This window comes from Gouania willdenowi, chromosome 1 (genome assembly GCF_900634775.1).
Source record: "Gouania willdenowi chromosome 1, fGouWil2.1, whole genome shotgun sequence".
Lineage (NCBI taxonomy): Eukaryota > Metazoa > Chordata > Actinopteri > Blenniiformes > Gobiesocidae > Gouania > Gouania willdenowi.
In genome coordinates this window covers 13,738,212-13,761,811 of record NC_041044.1, presented here as the reverse complement: position 1 = coordinate 13,761,811, position 23,600 = coordinate 13,738,212, and the positions used below count along the sequence as shown (strand labels likewise).

At 37.8% G+C, this 23,600-nt stretch overlaps 1 protein-coding gene across 1 annotated transcript in view; it reads right to left on the bottom strand.

Annotated features, from left to right (window-relative positions):
• LOC114462053 (noelin-2-like) overlaps positions 1-23,600 on the bottom strand; it is a 70,082-nt gene that overhangs the window by 6,292 nt on the left and 40,190 nt on the right. The window contains exons 5-7 of the mRNA XM_028444641.1: positions 23,082-23,188; positions 478-654; positions 206-379 (exon numbers count right to left, since the gene is read on the bottom strand). Of these exons, the coding sequence (XP_028300442.1) occupies positions 206-379; positions 478-654; positions 23,082-23,188 (458 nt within the window). The remainder of the gene's footprint in view (positions 1-205; positions 380-477; positions 655-23,081; positions 23,189-23,600) is intronic.

Genomic DNA, 23,600 nt, shown 5'->3' with positions numbered 1-23,600 from the left:
CCACTACTCCCCTTTCAATCAGAACATTTATGCAATAAGTGCACAACTGTACAGGAAATAACTGTCACATTAAAAGCTTGTCAGGGGTATTACATTAGTCAGAACAGAAATGTGCATCCATCAACCTTTAAAATGATTTTTTTAAATACTGGGGTGGATTTGTTTTTCCTTTGGAAGGAAACAATGAGAGAGAAGTAGGGTATACCAATATGTTTCCAGCATTGGGGATGGAGGTGTACACGGCCCAAAGCCCCGTCTCATCAGCCATCAGGTCGATGTCCGACGATCCTCCCCAGCTGTAGGGGAAGGTGTTGTTATATCCTGCTCCACTCAGGCTGCGCTGCAGTAACACACTGCGAGATCGAAAGTGGTACTGAACCTATAGACACACACACATGCACACAGACACTTCAAATGAAGCCTTATTTTGGATATTTTTGCAGTGTTAAAAGTCTTGTGTTCTGATTGTAAGCCTACCAGGATGTTGCTTTGGTGCTTGTTGTAATAAAGTGAGCCGTTGTAGACCACATGGCCGGTTCCAGCCCAGGGGTGGGGTAACAGGTGCTGCACAAAGTTCTGGCCTTTTGTAAAGTCCCCCATGGTCCTGTACTCCAACACCCTCCTGCCCTTATAGTAGCCATCCATAGACCACACCTGAGGAAGAGGGAAAAAGACAAATCGATCAATCACTGTCGCCAACAGTAAATCATTGTAGTCAGCACTGGATCTCAAACTCAAACTGTTTCTGTCAATGCCACTTAGACAGAATGACAGAACAGCTTTAACCAATGTTTAGGAACTCATTTGTCATACAAGTTTATTTAAATTGATACTTTGAATTTACAAACTAACAGGTCAGATTTTCAACAGACTGCTTCACTCAAAAGCTTGCCTCTTAGTTTCAGAATCAATGTTGAACAGCAACAATACTGAATGCACAAAACTGTTAGTTTTTTATTAGATTGAGCAAGTATTGAATTTCTGTCCATTAACAGACGGTGTCTTGTCAGCAGCAGTATTAAAACACCAGCATTAGGACTGAGATGGACTTAGGATTTTGTTGATCACAATGAAAATATTAGATTGTAAGAACAAAAAAAAGATATATTGACTTCAAAGTTGCTTAACCAAATAACTCACATTTAAAAAAATGTACCTGTATTTCATCCAAAAGTCATTTAGGCTGGCCCTGTTGATTTTTGCGACTGCTGCGGCGCTTGTGGCCACTAGGGGGCGCTTGACGTGAAAGCAACCGGTCTAGCGCTCCTAGTGGCCAAACGATACACAGTGTGCCTTGAAGTAGTTTTAATGCTTGCATCTTGGTACTGTTTCTGAGAATGTCTAGTTGACATTTGAATGCCCTTTCTATAGATAATTTTCAGGCAACCAACCAAATATTACATGGTGGGACTAGTAGCCTCCTAAACAAAACAAGGAGTTATCCAACCCCTCACCCCTCACCTCTCCATATCTGACCGATATGCAGAGTTATCCAACACTCTGTTTACAGAAGACATTTATAGCAACAGGATCTCATATTTGATATACAGTATGCTAGCAAAGACATTTCACCCGAGCATGACCTCCAACTTCCAACATGCATGTACATAAAAGAAAGACACATTTTCAAATGTTATATGAAAGAAGAATTTTGTGTAAAGAAGGAATTCATATGTGACCAATGATTATTCACAGAGATATGTTACAGCTCACAGATTGTAGCAGATGTTCAATAGCACAAAACGTGAATCTATCCAAAGTGGACTTTGCCTTAAAAACAATGAAGAACATTATTCTTCATTGTCTTTTTAGGGTGTTTATATTTGCAGCATAGCATTTTTTCATAATGAATCATGTACTTTATATGTGAAACTATTCAGAAACATTTAATGGATCCAATTGTACCTGTGGGCCATATTATTTACAAGTGTGACCTTGCACTTATGGTAATAAAAATAACATAAATAGAAAAGCTGGTGGTGATAGATCAGAACTAAATTGTATCCAGTGATTAGGGTTTGACTTTTATGACCACATGTGTTGTTAGCTTGTCATTAGCTGTGCAGTTCAACTATTGGCAAATCCATTGTGGAAAATAGCAGTATTTTGTCGTCATAGAAACAAAACAGCAGCTCCACTGCTCAGTGAGAGAAAAATGCTTTATGAAAAATGTTTCCCTGCCTCCGATGTTCAGTCCGAAGGTTACACATTTTACAAACCGATTTACCTGGAATGGCTTTTAGTGTGAGAGTCTACAACAGCCATAACAGCAGGAATGGAACCACTTTGCAGATACACAAGGATATTTTGTCCTCAGGAAAGTAAATTCATATGTTATTATATTTAATGTGTTATGTTGTGCTTTCCTTTTAAAACGTTCCAAATTAGAGCTCTTTAGAGCATCCAATTTGGCCCAGAGCAGAAACCAAAAAAGTCAGAAAAATCATGAATCCTAACTAATTCAATTATAAATATTTCCAAATGAATACACACATTTATTTAAACTCCACAATATTAGCAGGGCTCACATTTCCGCCATGCTTATATCACATAATGCCAGTCATCTTAAATCTCAAACTGTGAAAAGAACTCAAATGCTGCAGTTTTCTTCAAATTACACAACAACATTTTCCCAAATACATAAATATCTAATAAATTGAAAGTGAAGATCATGCTGGGACTGAAATCTTTTACATATTGCTTTGATATTATCAGTGCTGTACATACAGTATTTGATCATATCTTGATACGTGGAAGTGCAACCTAGAGCACAATAATGATTCAATTACTCATTTTCCCACCTAAAATCTGCGGCCCACTTAAGATAAACTGTTCCGTATTTGGCCCCTGAAATAAAATGAGTTTGACACCCTGCTTTAAGGATTTGCATACTACTGTGTAATTGTAAAATCCTCACCTAGACTAGAATTTTCTCAGTTTAGACTTGTCAGTAATGCTTAATAATATAGATATACATTTTACTCATGAAGTCTTTGGGTCTATAACTCTGCTAGCACTGTACAGAGGGGTTATTCAAAGGCAGCAGCTCATTAGAAACATGAGTTGTCTTTTACAATATCAAAGTTTCATTACAAAAAAGGGATACATGATATATCCCTCAGTTACATACATTATCATTACTTATTCGGTAAAAGTTTGGTAAAAATACGTACAACGTGGATAAGTTAGCTCGTATACACCAGTTTTCCTTGGTGAAATCTGATTTTCTTGCCAGGCTCACAGCAATGAATACAGATACAGATGTAATCAGAGCCTTAGTAGAGTGACATGGCTGCACTTGACAAGCTTTCTGTATTAAATTAACCATTTTTATTTTCCCTGAAGCATTGTGGCAATGTGTTTAAGTGTGACAAATAGGATTTTCAGACTCTCTAATTAAAGTGAAACTGTGAAAATGTCGTATTTAAGAAGTGCTTTTTCAAACTGCTCGCCCTTTGGATTATTCAATAGCTTTGAAGTAGCTCACAGTTTCACTAAGGTTGGTGACCCCTGGTGTAGTGCCGGGTAAGCCTGAGTCTAAGGGCCTTGCTCGAGGGCTCAAAGCAGATAGGAACCTATGACCCTACAAGTTCATTTTCATTAATGGTTAGGGCACCACTGAGCACAGAGCTTACAGAAATATTATTTAATATAATTTCAACATCTAATGGGGTTAATTTTTTCGTTGAAACGCTTCAAGCCTCAATTACCTCCACTTTTGTTTTTCATTTGTGCCACATTTTCTATTTTTCACACTCATGAGACTTTCATTTCACCTAGTAGTTGCTGGCATTTATCTATAAAATATGTCTTTAAATCCAAACAATCATGATCAATGACAAAATGGCAGTTTTTCTCTCTCTACGGAAACCATTGGCAATGGCTGGATTTCTTTGTGATGTTTTGTAACTGACAGTAGAAGCGTAATTTTTCTTTTTGCTTACAGTAACTTTATAAAATTCCTGGTGAATAGTATATTACACGTTTACCCTGAACTGGCAGTCAGTCCTGTGTACTATTGAACTGAATTCCAATCCCAGCTTGTTGAAACAGAACACGTTTGATGAGCAATTAGAAGTGTAAATATATAAGACAGATATAGTTAGGGCTGTGAGACATAGTGTGAAAGCTCATTGGAGGATTTGAAAGGAAAAGAGGAGAGGATGGAGAAGAGACATGATGGGAGGAAAATCAAATGTCGACATAAAAGGAGGATTAATTACACATCCCGGGAGGAAAGGTGATTTAGATGAAAGTAAAGAGCACGTACAGAGGGTAAAACAAACCCAAAACACTCTTGTTCCACACAGAAAAATAAAAACATGGACAAAATGGTGTGTTGGAATAAAACTAAACTAAACTAAGTAAAACATTTCCACTCTTTTTCTTTTCATAGTGGCAGGATATGGGCTTGAGGGTGAACGAGTTCCAATCATACAAATGTGACTGATTGCAATTCTGCAGAGAGCTCTCAACAACACAGACTGACTGAACTTCATCTCACGGTTTGAGAAGACAATAAAGCAGACAGATTACTCAATTCCCAACACTCATATCTCTTTCTTCTCTTTGCATATTTGGATGATGCTTTATTTGATTGAATTCCTTTGACAAAGCTGTTTAAAATCCTCATCTCCCTTTGTTTTCACCAAATATAATTTTCCAACATTTGAATACGGCATTTACTTTACATAAATAGACTCCAGTGGATGACGGTAAAAATGAACAGTAAAGGGATTGTTTTCTCAATTGATCAGGATGTTTCAGATATTGTTGTACAGTTGTTCTTTTTTTCCTCCCACTTGGCTCGGTCCCCTTTTCATTTTACAGAAGAGTAAGCATCTAAAGAGAGCGCTAAATGAAAAGTTTCTCTCCCCAGTGCCAACACAGAGAAAACTAAATCTACTGTTATTACAGACTGCAAACATTCAGACCAAATTTGACATTTCAGATACACGTAGGATCTGTGAGCTCTCAGTCCCATATTGGTTTAAAAACAACCTCTTACAGAGATTCCCAGGCAATTTGACATTCTGATCTTTATGTTCCCTTTAAAAAAACAAACCGTTAAGCTCTCTCTCTAAAATCTAGTGGAGCCACAATCTTCAAAAAAATAATCTAAAGGGATCCTCCACATTTTACAAATGTGGCCTAAAACCTTTGAAATGTCCTTATTAGAAGATCTATGCCTAACAAAACACATTATTTTGCACCATATTTGTTTTACTAACTTTTAAAAATGGGACTACTTTACCGTTTAAGCGCCTGTGCGCCGCCATGTTGAAATAACGTCATTGGTGATGTAAATCGCTCCTTTTAGTCCCTTGAGTTGTATGGGAGGTGAAGCATTCAGGATCATTTAGCAGCTTTTTTAGTCAAACTGACAACTTCTGCTGCTCGTAGCGGGTGCATGAAAGTTTTTCTTATTTTCAATTCCAAAACTTGACAGGTATGCTTTACTTTGCACTGATATTTCTAACTACATTCACCCAATAACTGGCTGATTGTAGTAGAATATGGATGCACACCGGCTGTTCTGAACTTGATTCCTACATGCCTGTTTTAGTCTTGGAAGGCTGACTTTTGATACATTTTTAAACATCAAATGTTGGACCCACTCTTTGTTGTCAGGCAGAGAGATTTGTAAAAGTCTGTTTGGCAAACAAATGACAGCAATGGGTGTCGGGGCATGTCTAACCCTTAAAGTAAACACAGTCATGCTGTTATGTGCACGATCATCATTCCAGCAGGAGATTACCTGACTGTGACCGTGACCATCACCAGCAGTGAAATGATCAAACGAGCAGTTCAGGTGCCTTTCAAATGCACCGTGAAGTTCAAAACGCCTTTAGCAGTGACTATAAATATAGCACTCCATCACCAGCACATCATGCAGTTTTCATTCATGCACTTTCAATCATTCTGAGTTCACACACGGTCAAACTTTGAAAAAAATCAAATAAAATCACTAATTGAAACAACAAACTCAGTAAGCAGCAGATTGAAGCAGAGGTGAAAGTAACAGATTACAAGTAGCTTACTCACTTTACTGTAATTGATTAGCTTTTATGGGTAGTTTTTTGAGTATATTTCTAAATCAGTGATTTTACTTGTGCATAAGTATGTTTTTAAAAAGTAATTTGTTTCTACACCCAACCGTTACTGAGTAAATTATTATAAATATGAATATATTATAAATTATTATACTAAACCATCCTATATCCAAACTAGTAATAACTCTAATTTCAAACATGAATTCATTGTAGTTATTTTATTTCAAAAAAAGAATTGTAGATTTTGACAAATATTTTTTTTTTTATATAAATGCCTTTTTTGGAAAATAAATTAAGTTCTAATTGTGCAAGATCTCCCCTCTTCCTTTTTAAGTTTATACATGAGATGTTTACTGTATATGCAAGGGCACGTGGCAAGATTTATTACCAAGAATAAACGTGGGGGGTGAAAGTAAGTAGTAACTTTTACTTTGAGTACTATTAAATTGAGCTACTATTTACTTGTTCTTGAGTATTTTATGTATGACTTGTTGTACTTGTACTTGCAGGGCTGCCAAGTTTCACAAAATGACAAGAGTGTGACTTTAGTGACCAAAAGCGTTCTGGCGAAAAAAGATGTGGCCTTTTTTAACATGGCTTTGGCCTGTTTTAATGTTGATTTATAACTTAAGACTGATGTCCTCACCTCCATGCCAGTGGCTCTTTCTGCACTGTGGCCTGCTAATGCTAGTTTCAGAAATTGGAAATAAAAACTAACAAAAATTTTGACAAAATACATTTATTTGTCAATATTTCATTTCAACCAACTCTCCATCATTTAGCTGGGGAAATGTCTCATGTTGTAGGTGTTTGTCTCAGATTTTGATGCCTTGATGACAGAGGCAGGGGGCTCCCACTTAAAACACTGTGGCCCAAGGCAGTGCTACCTTTACCTCAGCTCTCCTTGTCTGCAACAGAAAGGAGGTCATTAAAAAGCTAATCATTTTGATTAATAAATGTCTTAGCAGCAGACTCTAGGTCCATAGAATGACACTATTACATCCAAAAATAATAAAATAAGAACAGTTAAAATTAACATTAGATTAGACAAGGCATTTGTTTCATTTACTATGTATTTATGCTGATATAACCTACAAGTGCAATTCAGATACTAGCAGTGTTTTTAATACTGCTAGTAGCTGAATAAGAGTTTTAATTAATTTAAGTTAATCTCACACGTAGAAGTGGGCAATATGGGGGGGGGGAAAAATCACATCAACATTTTTTCTTTGTAAAATCACGATCATAATACAATTTTTTTCATTCAAATCATTTTAGACTATTTTAAAGTTATTTACCAATAAAACAAACCAATTCACTTACTTAAAATCATCGCCCTAAATGGTAAAAGGAATAAAAAGTATTTTAAGACAAAGTAATTTTCAAATATTTTTTTAAATTGTATGTAAGCAATTTATCAAACTGGTTCCAATCACAATTAACGTTAAACAAAAGACACAGTCTTTTTACTTTGTTTAACTATAGTGGTGTAGCATTAGCATTAGCATCACTTGCTACATAACAAGGCAGCATATCAGTCTAGTGATTTCTATTTGTTATTGAGGTAACACATATTAATAAAATCCTACTTTAAGCAGTGGTTGAATGCCTCATTTCATACAGTTTAGACATTTGTATCCTTTACAAGATAAAACGTTACTGCTTTGGTTACATTAGACCTGGGTAAGATAGACCAATATTCACATCTCTATATTTTTCCTCAAAATGGCAATAGGTGATATAAACCATTTATTTCTTATCAATAGTTTTACAAGAAAAACAATAATGGGTCAAACTTAGTGGAGCCACAAAGACCCTTTTAGTAATCACTAGCAGCACAATAACAACATTTTGTGTCACTTTTGACTTTTTCTTCATTAAGGCTGAAATGTGATTAAATTATGTAGTGTTGCTTTTATTCAGGGCAACTCTGAGTTGTTGAAAGTAGTTTTTAAAGTAAATCACATTCAGGACACTGTCTCTTTAAGAGTGTGGAAACAGCTTCATTAGCTGCTGCAGCAGATCTCTTCTGAGGAGTGACAGAGAGTTAGTTAGAGAAGAGAAACACTGTATGTGTGTCCTCAAACATCTCTCAGTGCTTCAACACGAACTGATAGAGTTTTATGGCCATACCAGCCTGTCATTGCCCGATCCCGTTAGATCTCGGAAGCTAAGCAGGTCTGGTTTTTTAGACGAGTAAATGAACACTATAACACACACACACACACACACACACACACACACACACACACACACACACACACACACACACACACGCACGCACACACGCACGCACACACACACACACACACACACACACACACACACACACACACACACACACACACACACACAGCAATATAAAAAGTGAACAAAATTGGGTAGTTACATACCATCTCAGATGGCGTCTGACTTCTAGAAACACTTTCTTTCTGAAAGCATGTCGACAAGTCGGTGCATGTTGTGTCGAGAGACGGCTCGTCAAGACGTTGCTCCTGATTGGTTCATTATTGTGTGATGCCTGCCGTGGTTGGTTAGATTTAGGCACAAGGAGACATGGATTTGTCTGGGATTGGTTATCTCGGTCAGTCAGTCAGAGTTATTTGAGCTACGGCAAGCCATGAGGACCAAAATTCATTATCATGAAAAAAATAAAGAGTACTGAATGAGGAAATATAAGCGTGAGAAACGTCAAGTGTGGCGTGTGGTGTGAGAATGTGTCAAATTGCATGTCTGTCACACTCAAAGTGTGAGACTTGGCAGCTCTGTACTTGAGTACATATTCAATCAATCAATCAATCAATCAGTACTTCAACTTAAGTAGAATATATCAGTACTCTTTACACCTCTGGTAAGCAGGACACAGTATTAGCATTTTTGTAACACTACTCAAGCCTTAGGTTTTGTGTTCGGATCTGTTGAGAAAGAGTATGTCTTATCTTAAGCTACACTTGAGAATAACACTGTAATAACTGACTATATTATCCATGTGAAATGATGTAAGTCGCAAGAGCCCTCACTTAAAGGAGAAAGATCATTACAGCAATTTGACCTCTGAAAACTCAAACTACAGCCTCTCTCTCTTCTCCCTCCCTTCTCTTCACTTCATGTATGCTTTGTCTTCCTCCTACTTCTCCACGTAACAGCCAGCTCCCTTCATCTCCTCTTGTTTATTTCATATCCTTTTGTTCTTTCTTTACCCAGGGTCCACTTCCTCTCATTCTCCCTCTGTTTCCCACAAGAACAACAAAGACATATTGGCAGATCGGGGGCACATCACACCTCAGCAGCTGTACAGCGACAGGTGTGTGCACGTGCATGTACACACACACACACACACACACACACACACACTCACACACACACACACACACACACACACACACACACACACACACACACACACACACACACACACACACACACACACACCTTGATAAAGAAGAATTTAAAAATGCCAACCTGGCACCCTGTGCAGACCCTGAAACCATGGATACCAAAGGATACATCAGATTATAATGACTTCCTGTGTGTGCATGTGTGCATTATTTTAGGATCTAATACAATAGATGTTGGTTAGCTACAGCTAACAAATAGCAGCCTGATGCTTGAAAAACGTATAAAGGTCCTTAGGACATTTAACATGTGAAGGGTTTGTATCCTTACAAGAAACATGAAATACTAACCCTACTGAACGCCATGTGACTAGAAATCTACATAATAATTAGAATATTGCTTATTACTTCTACTTTATTAACCTTATTCTTAAAAGTCCTCGTTGAAACCTGAATGTAGTAAAAACTTCCAAATTCAGCTGTAATAAATGTTTTTCAGCATTCAGAAGGGAGTTGCAGACTAATTTTCAGTGTGCCATGAGCAATTGAGCAGCAAAAACACCAAACTATCCTTATTAGTCGCAGGTCTTTTATCAGCAATCCACTATATTACTGTGAACTGTTCTTCAAACTAAATTGCTTCATTAAATATCCCTTTAGAGTGTGTTGTTTGAGGCTGTGAGTACCACTGTAAGGGACTCTAACATGTAGCATTAATGAACTGTGATTTTAAAATGAATCCAAGGCAAAGACAGATTACTCGTCATTAGATGTGGATTTCATTACTTGCGTTGAAACGAGGAAGTCTAGAGAATGTGTTTAAAGTCCCTCTGGAGCACAGTGGCAGTAGACAGCTTTCCTAAACGCATTGGTTTTTACTTTCGGCCTTGGCCGAAGGGTATTGTCTGTCAGTGTGTGTAGAGTGTTGTAGGTCTTTTAATGCAATACTCACCATCCATTCTCACATCAAAACTTTGGTACTAATGGGAGGATTCCAGGTAATAAAAAAGAAATTCCGGTCGGTCGACTTTCGGTGAAAAAACAACGGTTTTGAAGATTTCATGTTAAGCTAAACATCATAAAGTGCTATTTGGGCTTAATACACATGCCCAAAGTGTTTTTTTCATTGATTCTCTCATTCGTTAGTTAGAGTGTGATTTGCTCCTTTCTTACTGCAGGGCGAGCCCGAACGCTGAGCACTGAGCTGGAGAAGCCGTGCCTCCAGGAAGCTCTCTGTCGTGATTGACATGTAAACAGACACGCCCACAAAGGTGAACATATCAGTGTCCTTCGCGCAGTGCTGTGTATGTATTTTCTACATTCTATGTATGTACCGGCGAACGCCCCGCCCCCACACTCTGTCTCGTGTTTATAAAGCAGCATGAACTCGGCTACGGAGTGGGTGGGAGAAGGGCGGGCCGTCCTCTGGCACTACGTCGCCGTAACCCATCTATAGACACGCCCACTCATGAATACGCATAAGTAGGCCGCAAATCAGCCTGTTTGTGTAGAGTTGCTCAGAAAGTGACTTTTCAGAGGCTAAAACTCTGGAAAAAAGGTGAGTTTGGGAAAATAAACCTCAAATACTATGTTTTTGGGGTTCTTAGAGCAAATGGAGATCGGTGAAAAATAACATGACATGGGACCTTTACAGAAGGAAAGGAGGTGGAGCATTGATACCTTGCTGTAAGGTGACATTCACTCAGGGCTTTAGATTAGAGCTAACATTTTTCCAATCTGATAATTTTTGCCAAAAAAATGGCATTTTTTAAAAAAATTTTTTGGATTTTTATATTTTATGTAGGTGTGAATCTGAATTCATAACCCAGTCGGACAATTTTTGGTGAACAAACAGAGTTTTTGAGGATATTGAAAAAACCTTTGTCGTGGACTGATTAGAAGGAAAGGAGGTGGACCATTGATACCTTGATGTAAGGTGACATTCACTCAGGGCAAACATTTTTATCTTTGTGTTTGTCACATAAACTACTACGTAATAAAATTCTATGCATAAACAGGTGAGTAATCATATTTAATAATGTTTTATTCCTCTACTGGTATTAAAAATGTAATGAATGAACCATTTCAAACTATAAATTCACTGAAGTGCTTAGCTTGGTCACAATAAATCAATGTCATTTTTCATGACAGTTAATATTTTGATGATTTTTCAAATGTCAGGCCGAGGGGTTTCAAGTGTGGGCACGTTATGTTTAAGATTGAACTTCATTGGCATCCACAGGGCTCTGTACTGCACCTAACCAGTAAGGTTTATTCAGTGGTTACTGGTCAGTCTTTGAACTACAAGCAGATGTTCTCTGAATCCAAAAACATACAATAAATATGATATAATAACGCATTATAATATATGCAGACTGCAGTAACATCTATACAACATTATTATTTCATTTATAGAAAAAATATCCAATAAGTAGTAAATTACCATTAATGGTATTTTAGTTGCAAGCCTTCTTTAAAGTTTACATATATGTTTAGTTGAGTAACTTTGTGACAAGTGGCACGAGCACCAGTGTGGAAATTCGGTCAAATCTCACGTATGAATAATGCAGGTGTGCAGCTGACTACCGGCTGCTGCTGCTCCAATGCTCAAAGGAACTCGCAGACTATGTAGTCACAAAAAAAAACGTCAGAGAAAATGTGCGATGCTGTCTGCAGCTGTGCTTTGAATTCTTTTCCAAGTTTCCCAAAGCCTAGGTTTGATAAAATGTGGTTATCACTGAGCTAAAGAGGTTAATAAGCCGAATTAAAAAAAAATTATGTTCTAAAAAGAACATAAACAGTAAAGGGATAAAAAAAAAAGTGACTCAAGTTTATTAGTCATGCATAAAAGGGTTAGAGAATTTTTATTTGAAGAAACTGTACGAGGTTTCATCACAAATGTGAGGTCATTATATACGTTCAGTAATCAGAGTTAGGGTTATAAAAATGACAGAGTCTTAGGTCTCTAATTGTTCAAAGGTTTACTGCCTGTGATTATAGCATTGGTGCAGTATGTTAATAATCAGCCCGTTTATCATCACATTGTTCTCGCCGTAAACACAGAGTAAAAGGCTGCAGTGTAATAGTCCTGTATGAGGTGTGGGAGGTGTTGTTCCCACGTATTTTATTCACAGATTAGCAGCGAGCAGTTACTGTACCCTAGTTTACACTGACAGGTCGAGTCATTAAATGAGGTGGATGAAGTCACCAGAGGATACGTGTGGAAAAATTACATTAAACACACATGGATGCAGAGGTGAAAGTAACAGATTACAAGTACTCAAGTTACTGTAATTGAGTTGCTATTGTACTTAAGTACCCTTTAAAAGAAGTAAAGTAATTAGTTACATTTTTACACCAACCGTTACTGAGTAAATTATAATTTTTTGTTTTAAAATGATCAGTTCATAAATGTAGCTATACTTAGAGCATGAAAATTTTTATTTTGAATTGAATTCATTTGTGTTATTTTATATATTAAAAAAAACAAAAAACAATTTTACGTTTTGACAAACCTTTTATTTTATACAGATGGCTTTGTCAAAAATATATATAGTTCTAATTGTGCAAGATTTTGCATCTTAAGTTCCTTTTTAGCTTTTAGGCGTAAGATGTTTACTGTATGCAAGGGAACCGTGGCAAGATTTATTACCAAAAATAAATGTGGGAGGTGAAAGTAACCAGTAACTTTTACTTTGAGTACTATTAAATTGAGCTACTTTTTACTTGTACTTGAGTATTTTATGTATGACTTACTTGTACTTGAGTACAATTTTGAACAAGTAACTTCTACTTGATTAGGATATACTGTATCAGTATTCTTTACACTTCTGAATGCATGCACATACACAAAAACAACTACGCAAGTATGTCGTTTATAAATGTAGTCATAATTTCATATCAGCCCTGTAAAATGTATGCAATTTGTGGCCATTGCTATGACTATTAATTAAATGCTCATTCAGATTTCTTCACTCTCGTTAACAGTTTTACTTTTCTGTCACACTTGAATTTTGGAATCAATATATTTCCTTTCTTCTTGAACTCCAAACCTGGGTTTTGATGTTTATTTAACACCAACTGTGTCAAAATCCTCATTAACCATTTTGAAGTTACTGTAATATCTGAATATTTGCTATCTAGTGTGTTTTCTTTTAGCTGGAGGTCATTACTGCCGCTATGTAGAGTTAACTAACCTCTGGGCACATTTTATTCAGTTACTACATGCGCATGATTTTTTTTTGTTTTTATTTTTTCAACTTTAATCCATTTCTAACCTTATTTGCATTAATAAAACAGTTGTTACTGACACTACTACCTCCTACAGTTTGTTTTTTTTAAGAGACTATGACTAATTTTAAAAATCCATATGAATGTAAACTAGATCAAAATATATTGATTTCTGCGTCGACTAATAAAAATGTATAATTTTAATTTTATAGTTTCTTTTTTGGAAGGTATCCAATCAAAACTACTTTTGTTACGTGGAAGGCGGGACAAGCTTTAACAACATTAGGTTGATAAATGGTAAATTAAACTTTGAAAAATGCATAAACTCATATGCTTAGCTTAAAAATGATTCAGGAAGTTTCTGAGAGCAACTCTGGACATGGAATTGACAGAAACTTTTATCTTAGTGAGGAGGTGTGTTTGACCCCATTGCTGGATATGATGCAGTCTGCTAAAAGAGAGTAAAGAAAACTGATCTATATTTGGACTGCATTAAGAAATGTGTAGTCATTAAATTAATTTAATTCAGCAAAATTAAATTAATGTTTGAACCTCATTCATATTATATTGATTTCAGAATCAGAATTACTGAGTTATTGTAGTTAACTGTCCACGTTGGTAATTGTACCGCTTTATGTATTTAATATTAATGTTGGCACAAACGCAGCAGTCAGTGATTACTGTGATTGCTGGCCCTGCTAATCACTGCATTGTTCTCTCTCCTGTGTGGCACAAGATACGAGTGTGAAGCGCTGTTACCTGCTGCAATCAAAGCGAGGGCAGAGATTTTACACCTTAGGAGCTCTCTTATGGCCTAAGATGCTTTGTGAATTACTTTTATCCAAACAAGGAAAAATTCTAAGAAAAATCTTAAAATTTGAAAACGACTCAGTTTTGACTGAATCAAAGTTGCATTTTAGGACTAAAACTAAATTCCGTTTTTTGACCTGCTTGCTCCTTTTCAGCGTCGTGGAGACTAAATCCAAATTTGTTCTCAAATTATTCCTGCTTCCTGATCAGAGAAATGAATCCATATCATTTAATAATGTCTACCAGGTGGTGTCAAAATGTAGGATACAATGATTCGCTCAGGCAAACTTTAATTAAGAGAAAAACTTGGCATTAATGCTAAATCACTTCATTATCTATATACTGTAAATCCTGTTATTTATGGTGTTCTTCACTCATGCACAGTGACAGAAGGCCTTCTAAAGTCATTCAAATGTACTATCGTGTTTACAGTTAGAATTCAAGGTTTGTTGTTTAGCATTCTCAGTTTTGATAAAGCAAACCGTTAGGAATCAAATTCATTCTTCAATTAGACAGTTTTAAATGACACGTTTAATTATTCGCCACAACACAGTGGTGTGTCATGGCACTGTGGTTCAAAAACGTACATGCATTAGCAGACTGTCAGTCACTGTCTTTGTACAGGAAGTAAGAAGAAACTGCCTAGAAGTGATGCTTCGTAAAATATTTCCACCGCTGAACTTTTAATTCAGTGTATCAGATTATTCAAACCACAGTTAAAGAAGTCCCATCTGAGTCACATTTACAGGACATCATCTGTAACCAAAACCTTTAGGAGTCCAGTCTTCACATCATCTTACTGAAGGTTTTTACAGCATTACAAAAAAATAAAAAATAAAAAAAATATAAATATATATATAAATACATTTTACTGCTGTGTCATTTTCAGTGAGTGTATGTTGGAGGAAATTGTATTGAGCTTGTTCAGAGGCAGCTGTAAAGACCTGAATGCAATTTTCCGAGCAGAAAATAATGGATAAGTTTTGTACGCTGGAGAAAAAAAAAAAAAAAAAAGCTAGCTTTGCAAGTGTTTTCAGAAGAAGAAAATTCTGCTGATGCGTCTGTAATGCCTCAAGGTTACACAGTAAATCACTAAAGGCAAACATTACTTACAAGGAAACACCATCAAAACCCATCAAGCTTCTTTTACATCTTTTCAGAGATTCATTGGTTTATTCATATTGCATATGGCAGCGCTTCTCAACTGATCTCACCCTGGGACCCAAAATGTAGTTTTGTTAAAAAAGCTGTTCAAAACACACACATATATCACACACATATATATATATATATATATATATATAAAATCTATATATTTTCCTGTCCAACATGCATTTCACACTAGAAGTCAACCGATATGGGATTTTCAAAGGCCGATGCCGATACCGATTTTTAAAAAAATAATTCCGCCGATGGCCGATATCTAAAGCCGCTATTTGAGGCCGATATACTTTTTTTTAAAGCACATTGATTATGAAAGACAATTGAAACACTCCTATGATGTAAATATATTAGAAATTAAATTAAATACACCAATAAAACTAATATTTATTGAACTTTAAATATACTCATACACAACCAAATAAAACAAAAAGTACAGGACGGGTAAATAGCAGTAAAGCATGACAACAACATACAATATACAATGTGCAAGTAGTAATACCTAAGCTTCACACTTGTCACCATTTACACTACTACAACATCACATCTCACTCTCACTTTAAAATAATCAACTCTTCCCCACCCTTTCCATTTCCTACCTTGAGTCTCTCCTCCTTGTTCCCTTCCCCCTCACCAGGGCCGGCCCATGTCATTTGGGGGGTCTAAGCAAAATCAGTATATGGGGCCCATAGGACGCAAATTTTTTTTTGGTCAAACAAAAACATTTTGTTACGTTTACACCTATATTTTATTTGTCATTCCTGTTGATTGAAACTTACACTAGATGGTTCTAAACCTCAATTTAAACTGAAAAGACAAAAATTTTTGCAATTCCTGATTTTATTTTTGTAACATACAATCATTACATGTCAAAAGTCAAGTAAAATAGTTAAGTGCTTTTAAACTCAAGTAAAGCAAACAGAGAACACAGGTAAACACTCTAAATGTAAGTATTGATCAAAAAGTTAACTGAAGTATTTCAAGCTCACTGCAGACCAAACACACCAGAGTCAATTAACAAAGACAATGTCTGTTTTGTGCATACCAAGTCAAACACCAGTGGTGGTAGAGAATCCCACCGGCGGCCCACCGTGTTTTTGTAAAAAAAAAAAAAATGTTAAAAGTTGAGAGGAATTTTGAAATTATGATTATTATGTGCTATTAAAAGACATTTATTAACTATACTTAAACGTAGAGTCTTACAAAAAGGCACAATCTTGAAATACAGTTTTAACAAACACAAAAAGATACAGGTAAAATAAATTAACATAAATAAAAAAAGGTGCAAACATGGCCAAGAGGTAAAACCAGGAAACTCAGAAGCTTTAGTGATTGACAAGCCTACAGCATGAAAAAAAAAACGTGAAAGCTATTAGTTATTTTATAATAGATATTCCATTTTAGTCAGTGTACTGCAGAGGTCTCAAACTCAAATTACCTGGGGGCCACAGTAGTCTGGGCCGCATCAGGTATTCCACAAAAAAACTTTGGTAAAAAAAAATGAAATCTTCATAAACATCATTACTAACAGTTCTTTAAAGGTAGGGTAGGCAATTTTTGAAAGCTAGCATGATTTTGAATGTAGCCTCCCCGACGGCTCCGCATTTAGCTCCCTCCCCTCTGTGCTCCGTCTCACTCACATGCATGCGCACAGCTGCTGCAGAAGAGAAGCTCATTGCTTGTATTGTGTAGAAACTTTGTTGTCTCATGTCTCATTCAGCAGTAAGAAAACACTAAACTTTACTACCATTTATGTTAAAAAACGTGACTAAAAACTCTGTTTTAACTCTGTCAGCAGTGACGCGCTTACAGTGTAAGCTCGTGCATGCGAGGGATTGAGAACGAGCAGGGAGACAGGGAAACGTGATTGGTTAAAAAAAGAAACGGTTTGGTTTTTTTCCATTGGTCGAAGTTATTACAGGTTTACAGCTGCTACAGATGACAGATTTTCTTCGTTCCTTTTTCAGAGCACATAAGATCTTAATTTCTGTCAGGACATAAAGACAATTTCAACCCAAAACTTAAAAAGTGTATCCGGAGAAAATTGCCAACCCTATCTTTAATTTCAGGAATTCCACAAACAACTTTGGTAAAAACAATTAAATCAATTCAATTGTTAGTAATGACATGAATGTCATTACTAACAATTCTTTAATTTCAATGGGTTCTTCTGAACATGAACTGCCCTGAACATGAATGCAGCATTGACAAACATGATCATGGCTTCTCTTGCCTACTTCCTGCTGCTAGAGACCTGGCAGCGCTTCCTCTCACATGGCTAAATGCTGTCACTCTCCTAATAAAGTTTTCTTTTTTTTCAAGCAATAAAGTTTAAGTCACGTGTTTAGCCAACCGGACGCACGGAGAACGTCATTTCCGCTTTTTCTTCCGGCAACAACAAGGCGGATAATGAACCACTCGGCATTAATCGTCTTTCTTTTTGCACTCAATGTTCATGTATTTTGTGATGACATGAACATTGTGACATTTGTAGATGGTAGAAAGTACAGAGAGAGAGAGAGCGGAAAAAAGGCGATCGCCAGTGGGGCATTTACTATCCGTTCGGACAGTGGGACATTAGCCGATTATAGCCGATATAAACCATGGGATGCAGCCACAGAGGCGTTATTTACTGGCTTTTATTTTCTATAATAACCCTATGGCATCAGCTGTACGTTCCAGCCAACACCGATGTTTTGTTGACTATAACCAAGGCGGGTAGGTCCCCTATGAGCCCCCAGCCTCGGAAGCGGGACGGCAGGTGCGAGCTGGCTGGGTGGGTGGCTCCATCGGAGGTGTGCTTCCCTTGGTGACATTGTCAACGCACAATGCTGTAAAGTGCCATTCATATTGTATTAGACTGGGTCCTATTTAACTGAGTTATGTTCCACGTCTAGTTTATTCAATGTTTAACAGGTGTTGTGGTTTCCCATGGAATTTGAAGCATCGTTATGTGCAGCTTTCTCTGCCAATGTTCGTCTTTGTTTACATGTGTTCTGCGTGTTGATTGGGCCACAAATTATCATGAGAATGAGACCTCTGGTGAACTGTATTTACATCAGATATTTGTTTGACCAGCAGACGGTGCTGGTAACCCAGTGGTCGGTTGGGATGCAACTATTCTAGTAGTGAAGAAGACATACTATGCTAGCAGACAGAGCTAATAGAAAAACGTGACTTTTACACATATTCAAGTAATATTACAGATATTCTTTCGGTGCTAAAGGAGTAAGGAATCATTTATGAACATGTTTAAGAGTAGTAGGTGATTCCAGTTTTGATGCGCACAATACACAGCAGTACCAGTAACATGCAAGTGAGGTTGCCAGGTTGGGGGTCCTCTAGTGGCCAGGGGGCCCTAAGCAGCCGCTTTGTCTGCGTATAGTAGAGTTTGGATCGGGCCCAAAAACTCCAGCCCAACCCAACCCGACCTGAGCCCGACCCATTAACTTAAATTGTAGGTCCGAACTTGAAGCAAACCCGACATAAATTATTATTTAATTGAACGTATTGCAGCCGGTAGATTAGTATTGCAATGCCTCGGGGAGAGAGGGGGGGGCGCACACACTCACCGCAGCCCAAAAGGTACTGTAATGATGTGACTCGACTCGTTATCACAGTTTTACAGACTTTAATGGAGGTCGTAGTAACACAACAAAAATAAACAAACAAACACACAAAGAACCATCCCACACCGTCATACACTCACACTACCACGGGAACAGAATTGTTCCCTCTTTTCCCGCTTACGCCCGCCCGCCTTTCCCCAGCCTCCCAGCCAATAAACACTCAGAACACATGTAAACAAAGACACACGTTGGCAGAGAAAGCTGCATGTAACCATGATGCCTTCTCAGCCATGGGAAATCTCAGCATCAGTTAACCACTGATTACACACAAGTGGAACATAACCAGAACATTTACAGTATGCAGACGAGACCGGGCGGCCCGTGCGTGGAGCGCAGACCTGACTGAAGCACACAATCATATTTGTTCCCTGCGCCCCAGCAGCAAATGAGCAAAATCAGCAAATAATATTCAGTGAATGTGAACGCCGAGGTTAGTTTTACCCTACTGATGATGTGTTGTTGCAATAGCAACACATCATGCAATAGTAACATGATGTGTTGTTACTATTGCAACAACACATCATAATTAGGGTAAAACTAACCTGTCTCACAACGGTCTAATCCACGCAACACAACGCCGGCAATATCCCGTCTCACTACTTGCAGAAATCACTTTAGAAATGATACCACAACGATATAGAAGTGTTTTTGTGTTTATTGTAAAATAACATCAATGTAATAGAGATTTAAAGAAAAAAAAAAAAAAAAAGTTAAAAATGAAGCCCGAGCCCGGCCTGACCCGACAGCTGAGCGGGAAAATGAGGCCTGAGCCCAGCCCAAACTTGTGTTTCTGACCCTTCCTTAGGGAGGGCTGGTGATGGTCGATCTTGAAAAAAGTCCATATATTGGCCCGATATATCGGTCGACCTCTATTTCACAGCATGTCTGTCAATAGAAAAGTTTCTTTCAAGATAAAATACAAGTCCAACATGAGAGACATTAAGTATTTATTTATTTTTGACCAGCTGTCCGCGACCCACCCAGTACAGGTCCACGACCCACTTTTGGGTCCTGACCCACCAGTTGAGAATCGCTGGCATATGGCGTCTTTACAGCCCTTTAGATTCTTTCCTGGAGGAAGAAGAACTTGTATACAGAATAACACAAGAGCAGACAAAATAATATGAAAAATGTTTGTTTGGTACAGCCCTCAACCTTAAAACTGTACCGTCACACCTGTAACAGGGAAACAGGAGGAAAGACTTAGCATCGTTGCTGCATATATTGTCTTGTCATCACCAGGGAGATGTTCTAATAGGGAACAGGCAAGGGTCACCATGGTGATATAAATCACACCTGGCAACCAGAAGACAGTCGCCTTGACAACTAGTTTATTATCCGCTCCTGAACTCTAGATTTGTGTGGTGTGTGTGTGTGCATGTGGGATGCAAATGGGTGAAGCTTGCAGTGAGTTCAGACAATAGTGTGTTCAGAAGTGATTTAGAAAGTGAAGCTGAGAGAGACAGAAATAAAACATCAGATAAAATAAAGTGCCAAACATCTTTCTCATGCCCAAGTCATGAAACATCTGCTTCCTCGTCATGTGCACAAACACGATGTTGTCTCCTTCCAGATTACAGTCGAACATTACCTTTTAATTAGACGAGTGGCTTTTTTTGAAGCAACATTGTGGAAAGTGATTCCTCGTCCTGCTCTTGAGGTTCACTGAACTGTACAACACGCCGCGTTAGAGTGCATGAGGTGGAATCAGGGATATTTCTACAGTTATGGGGGAACTAGGGGATGTGGACTGTGAAGAGATTAAATATTTTTTTAAGGGAAAAAAAAGATAGGTTTATAAAACAGTTGATCTTCAGGTAATTAACACATTTGTTTTACAAACATTTGTTGAAAAGGAAAAACTAAGACATTTTCTTTTGTTTCTCAGAAACTTAGACTGAGAGGATTGGGTGTCTCATCATGACAGTGACAGTGACACCTTTTTTTGTTTGTGTTTTTTTTCCGTCATTAAAGGCACACTGTGTAACTTTTGGCCACTAGGGGCGCTAGACCAGTAACTTTCACACAAGCGCCCCTAGTGGCCATAAGTGCCGCAGCACTGTCGCAAAAATCAAAGTACCCCGACCCCGCGGCATGCTATTGTGCTCTGTGATTCTTATACAGTTAAACATAATCAACCTCAAAATAAATAAATTCTTCCATATAAATAATTTCATATGTTACATAATTCTATAGGCATACAAAATAGATATGGGTTAGAGTTAGTGTTAGGGTTAGAGTAAGTCTGAACGCTATTGGTTTGTTGAACGTTGAGCGCCGCCACGGACGAAGGGGGTCGACAATGGTGGCGAGGCAAGGATGTAGGGGGGAAGCGCCACCAACGCGGCGGGGAGAACAGTGCAGCGGTGGCGGCTGCTCCTCCAGCCCATAGACTGTAGCTGTGGCGCAAGCCGAGCCCCGTTTCGCACCCCAGCCCGACCGAGCCAATCCTTATCCCGAAGTTACGGATCTGACTTGCCGACTTCCCTTACTAAAGAATCCACATTTAACTGAACTATCACTTAGTGCACCATCAATCCAACATGAAACTACCATATTGTGCTCTTTTGGCTGTAAACAGAGGCTAAACTCATTTTAGCTGCCCACAGCAATGGCGCCGGGTCGGGAAATGCCCGTTAGTTGTAATGTCGTCATGTGGGAACTATGTATATTCGAGCCTGTGGTCACGTGACTGCCGTAAAGTGATACGTTCTCCAGGCATTCTCCAGTGATCTGGCCAAAGACGGTCCGTCTCTCCAAACTTACATAGTCGGAGCATTGATACTTTCAAGCGCTGTATATTGGCCTGAGGAATCATTTAAAATAACTCATGTGGGTCAAACTCCACAGTGTGGCTTTAATTTATCTTTTGTGCTCACAAACTTGTACTTATTCTACATTACACTGTAGCTACACATTGGTAAATATGTCACTCTTCCTCTGAGCAATTTAGAGAATCCATTAACCTAAAAACACATGTTTTTAAACGAGAGCACCTATGAAGAACATGTAAAATCAATGCACAAAGGTATTATTAACACAACAATGGATTCAGAAGACAACCATGCTGTCCTGTTGTTGTTTCTGTAAATATTTTCATCCATCAAGGAGCCAAAAATAAATAGTAAATGATTTACCTACAGGTTTGAAGGAAATGATAAAATGCGAGTTATCCTATGCACTTGTGCATCAAAAGACAGAATATAACAGTTACTATGTCTATCTTTAAAATATTTGTACACATTTTTACATTGTTTTTGTGGTCAATTTGTCCGTATTTAACATACAAGAAGCTTTTTTTTTTTTTTTTTGTAAACAAGATTAAAAGAATAAACCTACTTTTCCGTTGAACCTGTGATTGATTTATTAAGGTTGGTTGGATCTGAAACAATATTTCTGCTCAAACAGTTATGTGTTGTAGTGGCATGGGAAAAATGTGCAAAAAAGTTAAATGAATGGCGAGGGTGCAGCAATTAAGTGTTGTTTTGCCCAGTAGCTGAAAAAGATATATCAGAAGTTCTGTCAGAATTATGTTCTTACAGTGCAGTTACAGTAAATAAACTTGTACCCAGCAACAGACAGCTTCTGCTTCAAAAATAAACTGCACTAAAGGTGCTGAAATTAATTAGTGACAAGATGTGAAAACATTCAGAGCAACACTACATCAACTGAAGATATGACAGGTTTGTGTGAAATTTATTTTTACCCTTTATTGAAGTAAAGTCTTAATCTTCCATAAACCCTTTAAAAAAACAATGCCATTGTTTTGAGAGTTGTGTTCATTTTTCAGCATGAAACACATTTATTCTTCTTTTCCTACCTGATCTAATTTTGGCTGAATAGCATTTTAAATGTGCACTCACCCTGCTGTCGGAGCTGGGAATCATGGCATCCGTCATCCACGAACCAAAGCGGGACCCCGAGGCTCTCACGGTGATTGGGTTGCTAACTGCAGTCAGACGACCACAACCTGTTTAGCAGAGAGGAATGAACCGTGGTCAAAACCATTCAGTATATTGATCATCAGACGTGCAACAGGGAAGAAGAGAAACGTGTGTGTGTGTGTGTGTGTGTGTGTGTGTGTGTGTGTGTGTGTGTGTGTGTGTGTGTGTGTGTTGTGTGTGCGTGCGTGCGTGCGTGCGTGCGTGCGTGCGTGCGTGCGTGCGTGCGTGCGTGCGTGCGTGTGTGTGTGTTGTTATTTTCTGGGTTTTCAGAGACAAATGTTTGCAGGTAAATCTTTTGAAGAGGCTGATTTGGAGCTATTTATGAAATGTAAAAAAAATCAAGGGCTCGGGCATAGACTTCAAATCAACATTAAAAAGCACTGCAATAACTTTTTGACAGTAAAGCAGTCAGATTGTATTTGGAAAGAATGAACTCTA